The sequence below is a fragment of the Schistocerca americana genome, chromosome 9 (assembly GCF_021461395.2).
Source record: "Schistocerca americana isolate TAMUIC-IGC-003095 chromosome 9, iqSchAmer2.1, whole genome shotgun sequence".
Lineage (NCBI taxonomy): Eukaryota > Metazoa > Arthropoda > Insecta > Orthoptera > Acrididae > Schistocerca > Schistocerca americana.
In genome coordinates, this window is record NC_060127.1 from 40284197 (window position 1) to 40302335 (window position 18139).

Sequence of the window (18139 nt, forward strand, 5' to 3'; positions counted from 1 at the left end):
TTGCAACGCTGGATATCACCCAGGACAGGATTAAAAACCCAGCACTGTCCAGGCTGATCCCGGACATGTAGTAAGCCTACTCAGACTGCATGCGAGTGGTAATGATTTGATTTAATTAGGGAGACAAAATGACAGTGGTCCTAGTCCCCTGTTAATCACTCGGAAAATGAGTTTATTGTGGGGTATTTCTCCCTGGTATCTTTGTAACATCAGTCAGTGCCCACGAAGAATAGTAGGAGACCATTCATTAGGCTTTTGTTAAACACGATCTCTTCAGGAAGTAACAACCCAAATACTTTCAAGACACAAAGGAACTGAAGACATTAGCTGCCAGTGGGCATTGATTTAAATTGATGGAGAAAGTTGAAAATTTGTGCCAGATCAGCATTTGAATCCGGGTCTCCTGCTTAATAGGCAGATGCGCTGCCCACTACGCCATCAGGATACAGCCGTCACCACAATCGCAGATACTACCTACATACCTCCAATCAGACCTGAATTCTCAACTTACACCACACACTATTGACGTGGTGCCCCTTTTACATTATCCTCATTACTTGCGGCATTTTGCAGATTCCCATAAGACCTTGAGCTTGGAGTGCATGTGCAGTGAAGGGGTCACTGACCACGTAATGAAAATGGTGTCTGTTCTTTCGGACATGAGCAGACACCACATATACAATTAAGGCAATGCACACCAAGCTCGAACAATGCACACTAACTGCGAAATACCATAAGTAATGAGGTAATGTACAAGGGTCACTACATAGTAGCATATGGGTAACGAGAATTTGAGTCTAATGGGAGGTGTTCTAGGGTAATCTGTGCAGTTGCGATGACTACTGTGTCTACATGGCGTAGTGGTCAGCGCATATGCCCCATAACTGGGAGACTTGGGTTCGAATCCTGGTCCGGTTCAAATTTTCAAATTTCCCTTGTGATTTAAAGCAATGCCCGTTGGTAGCTAACGTTTTTAATTCCTTTGTGTCTTGATTCATAGTGGCTGCAGGATCACAATGGTGTCTATTCTTTAGGACAGACGTAAAAGAACGCACACCACATCCACCAAATATTTTGAGTCATTTGGTCTCCTGTGATTCACACTGGAAGATTACCTGTGGTACAGTTTCCTCCCACGTGCCAAGAGTCTGCTCTTAGAGGCTTCTTTTCCTTCACACATCTCATGCAAGTGTTTCCTAAAGTTCCCTTCACCAGTCATTAGACCTACCATGAGTTTAATCAATCTCGTATTAAAGCTGAAGACAGCAGAACTTCTCTTAAAATATGGTTTTGATATAACTAGCTTGGCAGGTTTTTGATTTTGTATTTTAGTCCAATATTCTACGTTCTGCCTCTTGATCTAACTACATACGAAGTGGTACTGGTTTGTTCACAATGTTGGAAATAATGCTTCCGCTGCATGTGGAACACCCTTAACTCACCAATAAAAGGACTTAAAAAGTAGGAAAAGCAACACCCAGCCTCTCCTTTCCAACCATTCCCAACCCTGCAATCCCTTCCCTCATGGGAGGAATACACAATATCTGACTGACACATACACAGGGGGTATAAGTGGACAAGGAAAAAAAATTCCCAGATTTTCCCCGGATTTCCCAGTTGAAAATACACTTTCTCCCGGGTGAAAATACACTTTTGTCCGTGTTAAGTGACATTATACTCTTATTCGGCACTGTAAAACTCGTCAATCCTTTGAATATTAATGGTTTTATATACCAGAGTAGAATTTCCCAGCACTTTAGAAAACGTAACTCAGGGGGAAAAACAAGTTTTGAAAAACCTTTGATGTGCAGCAACATGTATGCTGCATATTTTTGTATTACGAAGGTATAAATTCGAATTCCACCAAACACTGCCATGTCACTTTCCGAAGCATTGAAATCGAGATTGCGATGCGCTTTTGTAAGCCAGTCATAGCTCATCTTACGTGATCTCGCCAGCTGATGACCGCATAGGACACGTGATGTAGTCAGCCAACAGCAAGATCACTCTTAAGTAGCGCGAACACACAAATAAGAAAAGGTAAGAGGTAAAATTAATATATACATACCATTCACCTATAATATTGGTCTCTAACATTAATAAGCTGGAAGAGAAGCTAAGCTTCCACATATAATGTTGATCTTTTTTGCGCTTGTTACACTTAAAGATACACCACACAGATGTGCCAGTAAAATTTTTAATAACAACGTAAATGTCTGATCTTCTGGGCTCGAAATTCTTCTAAATGGTCGTCCTCAAAGAGTTGATTTTTAAATGAGAGTCAAGCGCTTTGTGATTTAAGAAATTCATCGTACATTCTTGCACATAGCTCACCTTACGTAAAAGGAAATCTCCTTTGAATGTAACGATTTTCAAACCACCATTCGCAATATTTTCCCGCGACCTGTTAGAAATAGGTTCGTTTCAGTAATTACAAGAGAGTGCCAGATAACAAGCGTCACCGCGCTTGCGCAGCTACGATGATGCAGGAAGCCCATATGTTCGTACATGTAAAGCATTAAAAGATCTTACATTATGTCATAAAAGAAACAAGACATCAGAGGATACTTCAAGAGCATCGGAATTTCGTGAACCACACTAAAACGCATAATTCGGCTTAAAATGTACATTTGTATGCAAATTTTCTTGGAGTACCAGTACTGTATTATCTCATGTTTGGTTCTTTATTGTGGCATAATGCCATACGTGCAGTTGAAATGCAGCGAACAGTTGAAACTAGCCAATAGTGTGAAATTAAACACTTCATTTCAAATAAATTGACAGCCTCAACAGAAAAGATTAATAAAAGCCAAACCTCTCCAGCAAAGCGGCCAAAATAACTTCATTGTTCTGTAAGGCGATTAATGTTTGACTGTCATAAAGGTGGAAAGAAAATCTAAAACTAATAACATATTTTAGCTTTCCGTAATTACGTGAACGTATTTTAATTCATTTGATAGCTCCCGGCCACAAATATCCGTTTTGCTATCATTTAACGTGAGAGCAATAAACGAAGAGGAAACAACAAAATCACTAAACGTAAACACAGGTCACGTGGAGACGACCCACCTCCCCACAACAACTCAGACTGCTCTGTGCATCAGCCCCAGATTTACTAATTTCCAAATCGGGGCAATATTAAGTAGTGACACCCAGCCACACATGTGTAACGAGAAGTGGGAGAAAGTAATACTCATACGCGACTCAACTGCACATGTGCAAGAGCCAGCCCGCAACTGCTCAAACGAATCTAGTTTAAACAGTTGTCACGCCACGCTCATCAGAGGCAATTTGTTGTTACAAAGCATTGCATAGTCTTCCTAAAGCGTTTGACACACTTTGCTATTGGCAGACGGTTGTATGAGTACTGTTCGGTTGTTGTATACGGCGCATTTCCTTTGCAACTTTAGTTTTATTTTCTTTATTTTTTTTCTCCTGTTCATGTTTTGTTGCTGCAGTATCATTCTGCAGTAGCGGGATACAGAGTATTGGTTCTTACGAGTCAAAATCACAAAAATTTAACTGAAAACCAAAACAATGAAAAATTCCCGAAATTCTAAACAATGCCCGTGTCTTTCCCAGATCTCCCGGTTGTCCCAGGTCGTATACACCCTGATACAGTTTACTACAGGAAAGAGGGGGAAGGTTGGTAGGGCGGGGGGGGGGGGGGCTATCTGGAGGAGGGGGGGAAAGGGGGGGGTCAGATTATCAGAAAAATACTTTTATTGACCCTTATCACAACACTGTATGGAAAAACTTTTATTTTCAACTGTAAATGAACTCAGTGCCTCTTCTTTTATGATTGGTTCAGACAGAGACTTTTTCCTTCTCTTCTTCTCAAACCACACACAACCACAGAGAACTGGCTAGGATTTCACTTTCAGGCTTCTTTAAAAACCCTACATATTTTCAGTTCTTTCTTGTCATCAATCGTCACTGTGTGGTTTTCAAGGGTTTTCTAATTTTTCTCCAGTCTTTAACAGTTGTTACATTGCAGTTTTTTTAAAGAGATTTACCTTTGTCTAACCTTACAAGTACTTTCAGTATCTTAGCTAAAGACAGTGTCACATATATACATTTAGTTGATGCCATAATTTGGTTTTACAGACTTTAATATGTAAGAATACTGTCGCTTATCTATAAAATGTGTGTGCACAATAACACAAGTTATTTCACAATAAAACTGATCGAACTGTGGTACCTATCATTGGTCAATCGCTTACCGATCCATACCGCATATGATGAGTCATTGATATGTTGAAACAAACACCAGAAATAGGATGGTTGGACAGAGCCAGACCACCCGAGGTCAGATTAGCAAGATTCTACTGTATTTGTATTTTTAAGTGCTTCTATTAGCAAGGGCACAGAACTCTACATCTTGAAGGTAAGTACTGATCAGCCATTTTGTCTTCCAATAATTTTTAAGTCTCATTTTCCCTTTCATAAAACTAGAAAATACGAGTCATTTATGACAAAACAATTTGCAAAATCACTGCTAAATTTTTTTACAGCAATAAAGGGACATCCACTTACAGCTGCTAGAAAAAAAGCAACTAAACCAAGTGTGACAAGTATACTAATTTAAACATACAATCAAATCCATACATGATACAGTGTCAGTTGGATAAGACATAAAACCCAACGAATAATTCAGGATACTGAAACGAGGATATCTGACAAATGATAGCATGCAGAGCGGCATCTAATTTTGTTGTCAGGATGAGCATTAAGTCTTTCCACAATTACAAAAATTTATTTCTAAAGAACTACGCCAGATGCAGCTAAATTATTTTTTGCAAATGGTAGTTTAACTCCTAGAGTTTTTATGGAAGACATCTACATGTGCCCAGGCATCTCAGTTACAGGAATTTCCAACCACGCACAGTCTTTCAACAAAGTGGTACCCTACCACACTTTGAGTTATTTGATTGTCAGTTCTTAGATGAAACCTTTCTGGAGGTGTGGATCAGTAGAGATGGCCCAACATGGCCACCACATTCACCAGACAATAACCCTTCTCGATTTTTTTGTGGATTTATGTTAAGGATAAAGTGTTCAATTCACCAGTTCCTGATGTCCGAGCTCTTACGGCATGAATACAAGTTGCTGTACAGGCAATGACGGAAGAGATGATGGCAAAGGCATGGAGAGAAATTGAGTATTGCCTAAAAGTACTAAGGGCAACAAACAGAGTGCCATAGAAATGTATCCATAACAAACTTTGTGAGTTAAGGTAGCGTTTGCAAGAAACCACATAGCTGTATCTAGCACAGTACCTTAGAAATAAATTTTTGTACTTAGGGAAATATTTTATGCTCATCCTGTATGTTTAATCCTTTGAACTCATGTAGTAACTGAGATAATGAAGCAAGGTTTTTTTCCCCTTTTTGGGGTTCTGTACCTTCACTGGTAAAAATGGAAACCTTACAGGGTCACCCTGTTATCTGTCTGTCAGTCTGTCTGTCCATCCAATTGTTAAAAATCTTTTTCCTCAGGAATGGATAGACATATCAAGTTGGAATTTATGTGACCCATTGAAGTCTATGGTTCTTTGGAAGTGTTACAAATTGAAGCTTCAAAGTCACTGCAATCAAAAAATACAGTCATTTATGTAACATATTTTCATACTCGCAAACTCAATCATCAAAACCTACAGGATACTTCCCTTTGACCTAGAATCAAGGTATTTGGCAAGAAACAAGGTTTGAACAGTACAGGTATTGTTAATTTATAATTATATCACATGATAAAAATATTTTTTTGTCATATGCTATCCAACTTCCAACTTCAAACTTAAAACATACTCTAAACTCTTGGAATTCCCGGGAATGATATCTTACTACTGTCCCAATGATGTGCTTTTTTAATGGCATTCAGAAACTCTTTAAAAGACAAGCACAATGTTGTAACAACTCTTCATGATGGCATAGTGTGCAAGATATATGAGGCAGGAGAAATATCCTCAAGACTTCAGGGGAAATGTAATAATTACAATTCCAAACAAACCAGGTGTTGACAAGTGTGAATATTACCAAACTACCAGTTTAACAAGTCACTATTGCAAAATACCAACACATTTTCTTACAGAAGAATTGAAAAACTGGTAGAAATCGACCTCGGGGGCAAGCTGTGAAGGAAACCAAGGAGAAATTTAGACAAGGGATTAATGTTCAAAGAGAAGAAAGAAAAGCATTACGAATTTGCCAGTTACACTGTAATTCTGTCAATGACAGCAAAGGGCTTTGCAGAGTAGTGAAATGGAAAGAAGAGTGTCTTGAAAAGAGTTTATAAGATGAATATCAAGCTCTGATTTCTCTTATTTTATCATAATGATCATTTCTCCTTATGTATGTCGGTGACAAAAAATATTTTCACATTCAGAGGAGGAAGTTGTCAAATTTCACAAAAAAGCTCACATAATAATGGAAAACGCTTTTGTTTTAATGAGTGCCACCCCAGTTTGCGTATCATATTTGTGATACTCTTGCTGTTATTTCATGATAAAACAGAATGAGCTGCCCTTCTTTGAATTTTTTTAACATTCTCCATCAATCCTATCCCCAACAGTATTCTTACTAGAGGACAAACGAGTCTAGTGAAGGCAGTCTCTTTAGTGGACCTGTTGCATCTTATAAGTGTTCTGCCAATAAAATGTAGTCACTGGTTTGACTTCACAACAACATTTTCTACATGGTTGTTTGAATGTAAGTTGTTTCTAATTGTAATCCTAAGCTATTTAGATGAATCAAAATCAACAACCTTTAAATTTGTGTGGTTTATCGTGTACCATATTTACTCGAATCTAAGCGGCACTTTTTTCCGGTTTTTGTAATCCAAAAAACCGCCTGCGGCTTAGAATCGAGTGCAAAGCAAGCGGAAGTTCTGAAAAATGTTGGTAGGTGCTGCCACAACTAACTTCTGCCGTCAAATATATGTAGCGCCACACAGGCATGCTTTGTAGGCACAAAGATAAATACTGGCGCCAAAACCTCTGCGTCAGTTAATAAATTAAAAAAAGGTGGAAGACGAGCCTTTTTTTTCTCCGCCCCGAGTTTCAACCACTGCATTTTCATACATTATCCAACGAAGTAAATACAAATTCCGTATTGTTCATCTTCGAAAGTAGCAGAATTTCAATGTACTACGAAAATCCGACTGGCAAGACTGTTGCTAATAGGAACCTGATGAAATGTGAATCACGTGCAGTTTTCTCTTCACCATAAGAATAATACGAATATAAACATTTTGCCATGCATTCTTTCGTGTTTGCTGCTATCTCATTTAAATCCTGTCTGCCTAATAAACTACGAAACTAGAGTGAGACAACAGCAAACACGAAAGAATATACGTATCGTGTCATGTTTATATTCGTATTATTCTTATGCCTAATAGTGATACAGTCATAAATGAAGCATGGCAACTGACTAGATTTTTAAATCTAAAATGACTAATTTCTGTGCAGAATTTGATATACTAAAGAAGCGGCCGCAAAGATTTTCAAACGGAGAAAAATTTTCGCCTAACTCTCGTTCAGAACATGTTCAAACGCAGTCTGTTATTTGGTTCTTGTTGATCATTATCAAAGAAAGCAGCAGTGTAAGTAACAACAAGTAGCAGTCACTTGCCATTGTTTCGCTAATGAGACAATTCCTCTCTTTTTTTAATTGTTAGCGGCGGTAGCACGCACAAAAGCAAGCCATGCCATGGGCGGCGACAGGCCGTAAACACGCACTATCAGAATGCGACAAACAATGCATGACGCAGTACAGTAATGCATTTACAGCTTAGAGTGACGTAAACGCCTATAACAAAAAAAACGGCACTTATCAGATCAAAACAAAATAAGCAATTGATTCAAACCACACGAAGCACGTGAAAAAGGAAGGGTACCCGTATAAATACGGACGGAGCGCCTGACGCATAGCAATGGCTACCTGGTAAAGCTTAACTGCTAAGCTTCCGACTTGAACCAAACTATTGTAGCTGTATCGTCTTTCATTCGACCTAAATTGTGTCTCATATTACAATGGACCAACTTTGTTTCGATTTGAAGGTGCGGCCTAAAACTTTTCTCTTCCCTTGAATTTCGAGTCTCAAATTTCAGGTGCGGCTTAGATTCGTGAGTTTTTTTTTTCCTTGATTTCGAGTCTCATTTTTCAGGTGCGGCTTAGATTCAAGTGTGGCTTAGATTCGAGTAAATACGGTACCTAAAATTTAATAGATTTCTTTTTGTGCTCATGTAAATGACCTCACACTTTTCCTTATTCAGAGACAATGGAACTTTTTGCACCATATGGATATAGTGTCTAAATCATTCTGCAATTGGCCTTCATCTTGGCTATAGCATGAAAAGTGTTTCTGAAGAAAAGGACTCTGGTAACTTCTAATATAAATTTAAGTTTAAGGAAGTATTCCTTTTTTAAGTTATTTATCTGGTGTGCAGCCTTGTACAGAAGTGAAACATGGATGATAAGGTGATCAGGTAATAAGAGAATACCTCTTTAAAGTCAGTACCGTCATTAGACTGTTGTTTATTTACAGTGTTACATTTACACTTACACAATCGTGATTTCGGCTTCAAAGTGCCATTATCAAGTGTTTTAAGTGTTATAATTTGCCTGAGGTGGCATACTATCATATTAAAAAAATTGTGTAAGTGTAAATGTAACACTGTAAATAAACAACAGTCTTATGGCAGTACTGACTTTAAACAAATATATTATGACTGTGGCCCCGCATTATGAAAAAATTAATAAGAGAATAGAAGCACCTGAAATGTCATGCTACAGAAGAATGCTGAAGATTAAATGGGCAGACTGACTGACTAGTGAAGAGATACCAGACCGAAACACTGAGAAAATAAATTTGGGGCACAACTTTACTAAAACAAGGGATCAATTTATAGGACACAGCCTGATGCATGAAGAAACCATGAGTTTGGTAATGGAAGTAAGTGTGGTGGAAAAATTATAGTGGAAGACCAATGTACGAAATCAAGCAAGTTAAAATGGATGTAGGTTGCCGTAGTTATATGGAGATGAAGAAGCTTGCTCAGATACGTTAGCATAAATCCAGTCTTCCTTAGACCAGAACAACAACAACAACAACAACAACAAATTGGCATTAAACTTCTTGTAAAGATATCCACAAAAGCTGCTAAAATTGAAAGACAAGGTGGCAGGAATCGGCTATTACAGTGTAGTACCACCAAGTGGGGTTCTTGTGCCTGGCCCTGTCATCGTATCAAGCCTTTCGATGGTTTGCTTGCTTCACCAAATACTGTTCACTTAAAACACGAGCATATACTAGAGGTCTGCACCTGATGTTTACGTGCACTAAAATTGCTCAGCGCATGTACAGCCGCTTTGGATTGAGGGGGCAACCGCACTTGACTTCCATGAAACTCATTCCAGTGCTGCATGCTCAAACTGCCCGACCATCTGCTAATAGTTACCCGAGCACCATTCAGTTGCCCACTGTAGCATCGTGGTGCGTGAACTTGGGATGAAGGAGAGTGTGAAAGAAAAACCGATTTGAAATAATATATCCCGAGTGTGAAGGACACTGGTTGTATCAATGTTTCGGAGAGATTTTCATTAGTGACTGACGAGGATGTCGGCTATATCTACCGTACCAAGTGTTCTGCCCTGTCTTACAGATCCGCCACCACGTATCTGAAGGCATATCTCTGCACAACACGACAAGATGTTTGGAAACATTAGCAGTTTCACTGAAAGCTGCAGCAATTGAAAAGATGTGTACAAATGTGTGTCAGAGACCTTTGCTCATTTGCATTAACATTAGATGTACGATTTCATGTTTTATGTTACGAGAAAGACTTGGTAGATGTAGACATTTCCAACATTTTGCGTCACACTATGATGGCAGCACAAAACAATGAAAGATAAGCCGATGAAATATGATCGAATATGATGTCCAGCATTATCCAGGCCATGGGTGTGAATGCATGAGGATGTACAGCACATATATGAACCAATGCGTATCGGAAAATGTGTTACCTGTCTTTTACTGTGCAATTTGCTTACCAAAATTAGGCAGTTGATAGGAGTAAATCCGCAGAATTTTAATAGGATTTTTCAGCAGCTCGGTAATACTCTTCTTTCAGTGCAAGATTTCTTCAATATGTACACTCAAAAATTTCAAGTATTCTACCCTGCTTACTGACTCCTGTTTATGTCCTACATCAATTGTTGGTATGACTATGTGTCGCACAGAACTGAACATAGTGTGTTTTCTCAAAATTTAGTGGGAGTACAGTTTCACAGAACTGTTAAGTAATTCATTGAAAAAACATGAGTAACAATCACTTTCATTGTTTTCTACCCAATGGGATTCATTAATCACACTAGTTTCATCTCTAAAATAGTACCAGTTCTGCTTGATGAATGTTAAGAGGTAGATCAATCAGATATATAAGAACTAGCAGTGGACCCAAAATTGAAGCTTATGGCACTCCCTTCATGATCTCTTCAAAGCTCTAATATTTTCTCTCCTTAAGACACTGAATTATTTCATGCAACTTTTGGCATTCGGTTTGTTGAGTTGTGTGTAAAGCCATCAATTCCATAAAACTTAGGTTTTCCCAGGAGTGTAACATGATCTATACAATGAAAACACCCTGAGAAATTAAAAAAAATTGACAATATTATATAATTTACAATTTGTAATATTTGGGGACTGAATTTATAAATAGCATTCCCAGTTAGGCAACCCTTCTCAAATCCAAACCACGACATGCTAAGTAAATTGCTCCTGCTTCAATGTGAGATTATGTTTGAGTACATTACTTTTTCAAATTTTTTTTGGAGAAATGTCTCAGTAAGGATATTGGACAATAATTATTTATGTTTTTCTTGTCACCTTTCTTGTAACGAGATCTAACAATTACTTATTTTAATCTGCCCGTAAATAAATGGGATGTTACATCTTACACCATACACCCAGTTTATTTTAAAAATTATCCCTTGAAATTTACGTATAACAGAATCTGCAGCATTCTTCAACTTTTAAGGCAGTGTCATCAATATAGAAGGCACTCATACAAAGGCACTAACCTGCCGAAGTGTTAAGTCCGCATCGGCAGCAAGTGTCTGCAGCGACTTTATGGGGGAGTAGATCTGCACGAGGCGCACGAGTGCTGGCGACGAGTCTGGAGAAAGAGTCTCCAGTAGCTCCGAGGGCTCCACCAGCAGCAGCAGGCCATGGTACGGCTTCAGGGATTGCAAACACCTGCACGAAATTGAGGGCAGTGTAAAACATCCACTACAAATGTGTAGTGTGTCAAAATAATGTATACACTCTTTGGAACTTAATACGCTAAAAATGTGTGGTGTGTCAAAATAATGTATACACTCTTTGGACCTTAATACCCCTTTAATTAAAGCAGACAGAAATGAAAAGCTTTTGGTGTTGTATACATTAAGGTGAAACTTAAGAAAGTGATTGTTGTTGTTGTTGTCTTCAGTCCTGAGACTGGTTTGATGCAGCTCTCCATGCTACTCTATCCTGTGCAAGCTTCTTCATCTCCCAGAACTTACTGCAACCTACATCCTTCTGAATCTGATTAGTGTATTCATCTCTTGGTCTCCCTCTACGATTTTTACCCTCCATGCTGCCCTCCAACGCTAAATTTCTGATCCCTTGATGCATCAGAACATGTCCTACTAACCGGTCCCTTCTTTTTGTCAAGTTGTGCCAGGAGCTCCTCTTCTCCCCAATCCTATTCAATACCTCCTCATTAGTTATGTGATCTACCCATCTAATCTTCAGCATTCTTCTGTAGCACCACATTTCGAAAGCTTCTATTCTCTTCTTGTCCAAATTAGTTATTGTCCATGTTTCACTTCCATACATATACTTTCAAGAACGACTTCCTGACACTTAAATCTACACTCGATGTTAACAAATTTCTCTTCTTCAGAAACGCTTTCCTTGCCATTGCCAGTCTACATTTTATATCCTCTCTACTTTGACCATCATCAGTTATTTTGCTCCCCAAATAGCAAAACTCCTTTACTATTTTAAGTGTCTCATTTCCTAATCTAATTCCCTCAGCATCACCCGACATAATTCGACTACATTCCATTATCCTCGTTTTGCATTTGTTGATGATCATCTTATATCCTCCTTTCAAGACACTGTTCATTCCGTTCAACTGCTCTTCCAAGTCCTTTGCTGTCTCTGACAGAATTACAATGTCATCGGCGAACCTCAAAGTTTTTATTTCTTCTCCATGGACTTTAATACCTACTCCAAACTTTTCTTTTGTTTCCTTTACTGCTTGCTCAGTATACAGATTTAATAACATCAGGGAGAGGCAACAACCCTGTCTCACTCCCTTCCCAACCACTGCTTCCCTTTCATGCCCCTCGACTCTTATAACTGCCATCTGGTTTCTGTACAAATTGTAAATAGCCTTTTGCTCCCTGTATTCCAGTCAACACTGTCAAAAGCTTTCTCTAAGTCTACAAATGCTGGAAATGTAAGTTTGCCTTTCCTCAATCTATTTTCTAAGATAAGTATTGCCTCACGTGTTCCAACATTTCTACGGAATCCAAACTGATCTTCTCCGAGGTCGGCTTCTATCAGTTTTTCCATTCGTCTGTAAAGAATTCGCGTTAGTATTTTGCAGCTGTGACTTATTAAACTGATAGTTCGGTAATTTTCACATTTGTCAACACCTGCTTTCTTTGGGATTGCAATTATTATATTCTTCTTGAAGTCTGAGGGTATTTCACCTGTCTCATACATCTTGGTCACCAGATGGTAGAGTTTTGTCAGGACTGGCTCTCCCAAGGCTGTCAGTAGTTCCAATGGAATGTTGTCCACTCCCGGGGCCTTGTTTCGACTCAGGTCTTTCAGTGCTCTGTCAAACTCTACACGCAGTGTCGTATCTCCCATTTCATCTTCATCTACATCCTCTTCCATTTCCATAATATTGTCCTCAAGTACACTGCCCTTGTATAGGCCCTCTATATACTCCTTCCACCTTTCTGCTTTCCCTTCTTTGCTTAGAACTGGGTTTCCATCTGAGCTCTTGATATTCATACAAGTGGTTCTCTTTTCTCCAAAGGTCTCTTTAATTTTCCTGTAGGCAGTATCTATCTTACCCCTAGTGAGATAAGCCTCTACATCCTTACATTTGTCCTCTAGCCATCCCTGCTTAGCCATTTTGCACTTCCTGTCGATCTCATTTTTGAGATGTTTGTATTCCTTTTTGCCTGTTTCATTTACTGCGTTCTTATATTTTCTCCTTTCATCAATTAAATTCAATATTTCTTCTGTTACCCAAGGATTTCTATTAGCCCTCGTCTTTTTACCTACTTGATCATCTGCTGCCTTCACTACTTCATCCCTCAGAGCAACCCATTCTTCTTCTACTGTATTTCTTTCCCCCATTCCAGTCAATTGTCCCCTTATGCTCTCCCTGAAACTCTGTACAAGCTCTGGTTTAGTCAGTTTATCCAGGTCCCATCTTCTTAAATTCCCACCTTTTTGCAGTTTCTTCAGTTTTAATCTACAGTTCATAACCAATAGATTGTGGTCAGAATCCACATCTGCCCCTGGAAATGTCTTACAATTTAAAACCTGGTTCCTAAATCTCTGTCTTACCATTATATAATCTATCTGATACCTTCTAGTATCTCCAGGATTCTTTTATGTATACAACCTTCTTTTATGATTCTTGAACCAAGTGTTAGCTATGATTAAGTTATGCTCCGTGCAAAATTCTACCAGAAGGCTTCCTCTTTCATTTCTCTCCCCCAATCAATATTCACCCACTACGTTTCCTTCTCTCCCTTTTCCTACACTCAAAATCCAGTCACCAATGACTATTAAATTTTAACCTCCCTTCACTAACTGAATAATTTCTTTAATCTCATCATACATTTCATCAATTTCTTCATCATCTGCAGAGGTAGTTGGCATACAAACTTGTACTACTGTAGTAGACATGGGCTTCGTGTCTATCTTGGCCACAATAATGTGTTCAGTATGCCGTTTGTAGTAGCTTACCCGCACTCCTACTTTTTTATTCATTATTAAACCTACTCCTGCATTACCCCTATTTGATTTTGTATTTATGGCCCTGTATTCACCTGACCAAAAGTCTTGTTCCTCCTGCCACCGAACTTCACTAATTCCCACTATATCTAACTTTAACCTATCAATTTCCCTTTTTAAATTTTCTAACCTACCTGCCCGATTAAGGGATCTGACATTCCACACTCCGATTCATAGAACGCCAGTTTTCTTTCTCCTGATAATGACGTTCTCCTGAGTAGACCCCGCCCGGAGATCCGAATGGGGGGACTATTTTACCTCCGGACTATTTTATCCAAGAGGACGCCATCATCATTTAACCATACAGTAAAGGTGCATGCCCTCGGGAAAAATTACGGCTGTAGTTTCCCCTTGCTTTCAGCCGTTCGCAGTACCAGCACAGGAAGGCTGTTTTGGTTAGTGTTACTAGGCCAGATCAGTCAATCATCCAGACTGTTGCCCCTGCAACTACTGAAAAGGCTGCTGCCCCTCTCCAGGAACCACACGTTTGTCTGGCCTCTCAACAGATACCCCTCCATTGTGGTTCCACCTTGGTACGGCCATCTGTATCGCTGAGGCACGCAAGCCTCCCCACCAACGGCAAGGTCCATGGTTCATGGGGGTAGGTATATGCCATAATGACCACCTCTGACCACAATGCATCATAGATGACAACTTACAATGGATACCAGCTGTACTGTTTCTAATGGAACAGTATTACTGCTTGGCCAATTAGATCAACCACTGTTTGTGGTTTTGAAGTGTACTGTGTTTTTGGGTTTCAACAAAAGTCTAAAAGGCTACAAACGGCGATTGAGATGGATTCTTCGCAGAACTTTCCCTTTGTCCTACCCATTTTGAAGGCACTGTGCTAACGAGAAATTCCCCCCCACTTCGAGCTGAAGGTGAGGTGGCGCCTCATCCCATTAAAAGTAATATTATTCATCATCAAAAATACTGTTAAGGCCTAGAGTTACCACGGATAATTACTAGGTGTCAGTCTCTTCAAAGAAGTACAGTCCGATTAACCTTCAAGGCGGCAGACCACAACGGCCTGATACTCACGACAGATTAATAGGCCTTTCTTCAGTTACTTATAGATTTTTATTAGCCTAGTACACACAAATATAGCCAACAGCCTTGCCACAGTGGTAACTCCAGTACCCAACAGATCACAAAAGTCAAGCACTGTCAGGCTAGGCTGGCACTACAATGGGTGACCGTCCAGTCTGCCAAGCGCTGGTGTCAAGTGGGGGTGCACTCAGCCCTTGTGAGGTGAACTGATGAGCTACTCGATTGAGAAGTAGCAGCTATGGTCTTGTAAACTGAAATATGGGCGGGAGAGCAGTGTGCTGACCACATACCCCTCCATACCTGCATCTAGTGGCACCTGTAGACTGAGGATGGCACAGCAGCTGATTGGTATTGTCAGGCCTTCATGGCATGTTCAGTGGGAGTTTAGTTCTGTACACACAAATATGGAGATCAATTTTTCTTTTAGGGTTAAAGGTAACTTCATCTAACCAAAGATACATTCATCTTCCTCACCCATTTTGATGAACTGCTCACAAAATTCAATTCACCTACTGGAATCATCCTCGTTCACAGCATGGATAAGTGTTGGGAGTGTGAATCTTCTATCTCTTTGAGACAGCAGAATTCTGCGAATACAGTTTTGCTGCTCTCAGTCTCATGAGAACATTTCCTCACAGACTTTTTCAGGTATTGTGTGTACATCTGAATCGCTGTGTCACTACTTCTGCTATCTGCTGAACGTCTCTTTCTTCTGCTATGTCCATTTTGCACATCATGCACCATTTCATCAACTTCAAACTTGTCTCAGATTCCTATAATTGCTAATCGTGAAGGAGGTGGTGCTCCTAATTCAACTCTCCAGCATCATCGAACATTCACACACTGTTTTCCAGTAACACTAAAACCCACTTCCATTCTCCAAACGATAATGGTAAACATTTATTTCCAATCCTGCAACATAAGGAAGCATGGCTATGTCTTTCCATTGCCTTCTGAATCATTATACACCAAAAATTATTTCTATCTGGTTTAATCAAAGAGAGATTCTGTTTCAAAGCGTGTGTATATTACTTTAGGCAACCTGTAGATAAGATAGTGAGAGCATCATATCAGCAGAGTTAGAGGGGTGCTGCATAGCCCAGATGTGTACCTGCTCAGGTGTTAGAGTTTCCCAGTACTCAACTTTTGAATTGTGTCCCCATTTTCTTTGTTAGTTTAGCAGCCATGACCTTCAATAGTTGTCTCAAGAAGCCATATCAATTGCAATGAAATATAATACCAATGACACCGAGTTGCAGACAGGCGCAATGGAAAGACTGAAAGCATTCGGCCGAAGTCTTCTTTATAAAGGAAACGCGTGCATGCACGCCCCCACACGCGCTCACCCACACACGCACACACCCACACAAAAAAGCAAGCAAGCACACCTCACACACACATGATCGCTATCTCTGGCCACTATGGCAAGAATTTTGGCATTCTAGAGTGGTCGGAAGCAGAGGTCGTGTTTGTGAGGTGTGCTTGCTTGTATGAATGTGTGTGTGTTTGTCTTTTCTGAAGAAGGCTTTGGCCGAAAGCTTATATGTAACAGTCTTTTCGTTATGCCTGTCTATAGCTCAACTTATCACCTTTACTGTGAGTAGCAGCCTACCCTTCTCATAATACTGTTGATATTCCAACTTGGATATTCCATGCAAACATTATCATTAGTAAAGAGCCATTATCACCAAATTAAAACAACTGCAATAAGCATTTAATCTTTTATCATTAATTATTTTGAGATAATTTTACATTAATTGAGACACTGGAAAGGGATAGTGTGTAGGGGAGGGGGGAGGAGAGGGGGGGGGGGGGGGGGAGGATGGGAATTTACACTTTAAAAAATGGTGAACAGTGTATGAAGAACCCATACCGGTGGTATAGAGATGTCAGCAAGTCCCTACAAGGAACAATTTATTTTCAGCAGCTTTCCAGAGAGAGCATTAATGTGTAATGACCCGCAGACTATCAAAATTATATTGGACAATACACTGATGGTTGTCTCCAGACAGCAAAGTGATTTCAGTATTAAATAATCTTGATGGGGCAATATGACTAATACGGATGCCAGCTGTTACTTGGCCATTGGGTTCATTTCGCACTCATAGACGGAAAAGAGGAAGTGTACATGGGTTAAGGAGTGGTGCAAGAAGAGGGAAGACTGATACATAAAAATTTACTGATTCAAGGAGAAGCAAGCCAAATGATTATCAGAACTTTCTGAGGATGGACACTCACTCATTTGATGTACTGTTGCAAATGATTACACCTATAATTAAGAAAAACGACCATCATTTGCAAGATGCTACTCTTACAACTCAGCACCTGTTAACATCTTACATTATTTGGCTACAGGAAATTAATTTGAAGACCTAAAAATAATGAGTGCAATATCACTCACTACAGTCAATAAGATCAATCATGATGGAAATATGCATGGTCATTATGAGAAGCTTGAAACATTACATTAAGGTAAGGATAGATGTATGTACTTCTTTAAAGCTGAATTTGTGGTTGTATTTAAATTAGAAGGGGTTTCTTGTCTTTGCAAAAAGTTCACAGAATCATAACTACCAAAGCATTTGCTACAGTAGCTCAACAGCTATAGCTACGATTTTCGTTGCACTTCCCATAACTAGTCTGCAATGAATTTAATTTCTTTACCAATTGCAGATTGTCTGATTTTGAATAAGTTTCTCTGTATTTTGACAATGATTGAGTGTCTCACTCAGTTTTCTTCCAACTATTGCTGTACTCATTTGATTTTACACATCATAAGGCTGGCAACCCAAATAAAATTCCAGTAATTCTAAAATGAATGTGCATTCCACGTATTTTGAGCTGTTTCGCGAAATGATTCAAACTTTTTTTCAAAAATTATTGCAGGTGACGAAACTTGGTGCTATGCTTATGATCTGAATCAAAGCAACAATCAAGCCAGTAGAAGATTCCAAGTAAGTCTCACCCCAAGAAATCTCACCAGGTAAAATCAAACATT

The 18139-nt window shown here is 39.3% G+C and overlaps 1 protein-coding gene across 2 annotated transcripts in view; it reads right to left on the reverse strand.

The window, feature by feature from the left end:
- Nucleotides 1-18139, reverse strand: part of LOC124550963 (GATOR complex protein NPRL3) — a 109682-nt gene that overhangs the window by 56066 nt on the left and 35477 nt on the right. For both annotated transcript variants that reach the window (XM_047125779.1, XM_047125778.1), the window contains exon 3: nucleotides 11079-11253. In XM_047125779.1, the coding sequence (XP_046981735.1) occupies nucleotides 11079-11253 (175 nt within the window). The remainder of the gene's footprint in view (nucleotides 1-11078; nucleotides 11254-18139) is intronic.